Genomic DNA, 2,912 nt, shown 5'->3' with positions numbered 1-2,912 from the left:
GAACAGAACTAGAACAGAACTAGAACAGAACTAGAACAGAACTAGAACAGAACTAGAACAGAACTAGAACAGTACTAGAACAGAACTAGAACAGAACTAGAACAGAACGAGAAAAGAACTACAACAGAACTACAACAGAACTAGAATAGAACTAGAATAGAACTAGAATAGAACTAGAATAGAACTAGAATAGAACTAGAACAGAACTAGAACATAACTAGAACAGAACTAGAAAAGAACTAGAACAGAACTAGAACAGAACTAGAACAGAACTAGAACAGAACTAGAACAGAACTAGAACAGAACTAGAACAGAACCAGAACAGAACTAGAACAGAACTAGAACAGAACTAGAACAGAACTAAAACAGAACTAGAACAGAACTAGAACAGAACTAGAACAGAACTAGAACAGAACTAGAACAGAACTAGAACAGAACTAGAACAGAACTAGAACAGAACTAGAACAGAACTAGAACAGAACTAGAACAGAACTAGAACAGAACTAGAACAGAACTAGAACAGAACTAGAACAGAACTAGAACAGAACTAGAACAGAACTAGAACAGAACTAGAACTGCAACAAAACTAGAACTAGAACAGAGCTAGAACTAGAACAGAACTAGAACTGCAACAAAACTAGAACTAGAACAGAGCTAGAACAGAGCTGGAACAGAACTAGAACAGAACTAGAATAGAACTAGAACAGAACTAAAACAGAACTAAAACAGAATTAGAACAGAACTAGAACAGAACTAGATCAGAACTTGAACAGAACTAGAACAGAACTAGAACAGAACTTGAACAGAACTAGAACTGATTTAGAACAAGACTAGAACTGAATTAGAACAAAACTAAAACTGAACTTCTAAAGTAATATAACTTTGAAGTCTGAATGCTCACTTCAATTTTGTGGAGCCTTACCTTTCCCACTCCCGCCTTTTTGATATTCACAACATTCACTTTTTCCCCAAGACATAAAGTTAAAAAATTACACCATATTTCTGCATGTGCGCGGCTGAAGTCATGTGTAGGTGTTAAAATATTATTACTTACAATTTAAACTTGATGAAAATCAAAATTGAAAAGCGGAAAATTTCTTATGTTGAAATGAATAGAAAATCAAGTAGTTTTTGTGCATATACATTTTTTTCCATTGCAAAAATAAAAACTGTTATAAAATAATATATAAAAAAATCACGTTTTTTTACGAAAAATCGATTTTATAAAATATTTTCTTTATGTTCATAGAATTGTATCTAACAGTGTGGCAAGTGTTGTTGGAATAAAACTGTATGTGCTTGTCTCTATGCCGTTGGCCATATTAGTTAAATGGCTTAAGTTTTGAAAAATGTAAATATTTCTTCTATGTTTGTTGGACAATTAGTTTTGATCACGCACCAAACATTTAAAACGGAAATAAATGTATGGAGAGAAATACAAAGCATACATGTTTAGGCAACATGCAAAAATACAAACTCTTTGAAAAATGTTGTAAATCGTAAAAGCAAAAACCATTAAATCATTTAAATTGCCTTTAAAGTATTAATAATATTAAAAATACCTTAAGCTATTAAACAAAGTGTTTCTTATCTGAAGATTCTAATTAACATGCAAAATTGTTTCCCCCTCTTTTTCCAGATAACTCCCATGGGTAAAAAGCGTGTTTTAGCCAATGCCAATATAAATATGCGTAAATATGCCAGTATTGAGTCAACGCAACAAAGTTTTACGTTAAGTCTAAAACCGGTATCACGTAAAGTGACAGCAGCCGAATTAGAATTGACCATAAGTTGTGTATTTTTACGTGAAGGCAAAGCTACGTAAGTTTAAAAGTTTTACAAAAATAAGAAAAATATATTTCATTAAAACATTTACTCTTTATAATTCCCTCTTAGCGATGAAGACATGCAAAGTGTGGTTTCCTTAATGTCGGTCAATAATAACTGTGATGTAGCACCATTAGATGATTTAGAAGATATACCAGATTTGGAAAATTCTGCTGATATATCCGATCATTTGTATGATTTTACTCAACAATTGGAACAAATGACTACAAGTCTAAATGGTTGCATGGATTTACCCACGCCTTTGAGTGGTAAGTTTTTTGTTTTTATCTCTAGAGTATTTTATTATTATTTAATTGTTTATTTTTGTTTATAAATGTTGCAATTATAAAACGTATAAAATTATATATCTATAATAACAACTATATATAGTAGTATGTATTTGATTTATATTTTTTTTATAAATTTTTATGTATAAAAATTAATTTGTTATTTTGTAGTTATTAGATGATGAAAATGAGAACAATTTGGTTTTTTAGGTTAAACGTTTAAAAGAAATCATATGACTTTCTCGTTAAAGGTTTGTTTTAGAAAATTCGATCGATCATACGATTTTCTTTAAAAATTTGATTTTTTTATCTAAAATTTTAAACTTTATTCTTCGTTCAGTATTTACAAACAGAACTAGAAAAGAACTAGAACAGAACTAGAACATAACTAAAACAGAACTAAAACAGAACTAGAACAGAACTAGAACAGAACTAGAACAGAACTAGAACAGAACTAGAACAGAACTAGAACATAACAAAAACATAACAAGAACATATCAAGAACATAACAAGAACAGAACTATAACATAACTGAACATAACTAGAACAGAACCAGAACAGAACTAAAACAGAACTAAAACAGAACTAGAACAGAACTAGAACATAACAAGAACATAACAAGAACATAACAAGAACAGAACTAGAACATAACTAGAACATAACTAGAACAGAACTAGAACAGAACTAGAGCAGAACTAGAACAGAACAAGAACAGAACTATAACAGAACTAGAACAGAACTAGAACAGAACTAGAACAGAACTAGAACAGAACTAGAACAGAACTAGAACAGAACTAG

The 2,912-nt window shown here is 30.4% G+C and overlaps 1 protein-coding gene across 1 annotated transcript; it reads left to right on the top strand.

The window, feature by feature from the left end:
- Positions 1-1,594: 1,594 nt before the first annotated feature.
- Positions 1,595-2,176, top strand: LOC124420853 (EH domain-binding protein 1-like). The gene is made up of 2 exons (XM_046955207.1): positions 1,595-1,821; positions 1,897-2,176. Exons 1-2 carry the CDS (start codon positions 1,610-1,612, stop codon positions 2,159-2,161), a joined length of 477 nt encoding a protein of 158 aa, XP_046811163.1. The 5' UTR covers positions 1,595-1,609; the 3' UTR covers positions 2,162-2,176.
- The last annotated feature ends 736 nt before the right edge of the window (positions 2,177-2,912 follow it).

This window comes from Lucilia cuprina, chromosome 6 (genome assembly GCF_022045245.1).
Source record: "Lucilia cuprina isolate Lc7/37 chromosome 6, ASM2204524v1, whole genome shotgun sequence".
NCBI classification, from domain to species: domain Eukaryota; kingdom Metazoa; phylum Arthropoda; class Insecta; order Diptera; family Calliphoridae; genus Lucilia; species Lucilia cuprina.
This window is presented reverse-complemented; position numbering and strand designations above follow the sequence as displayed.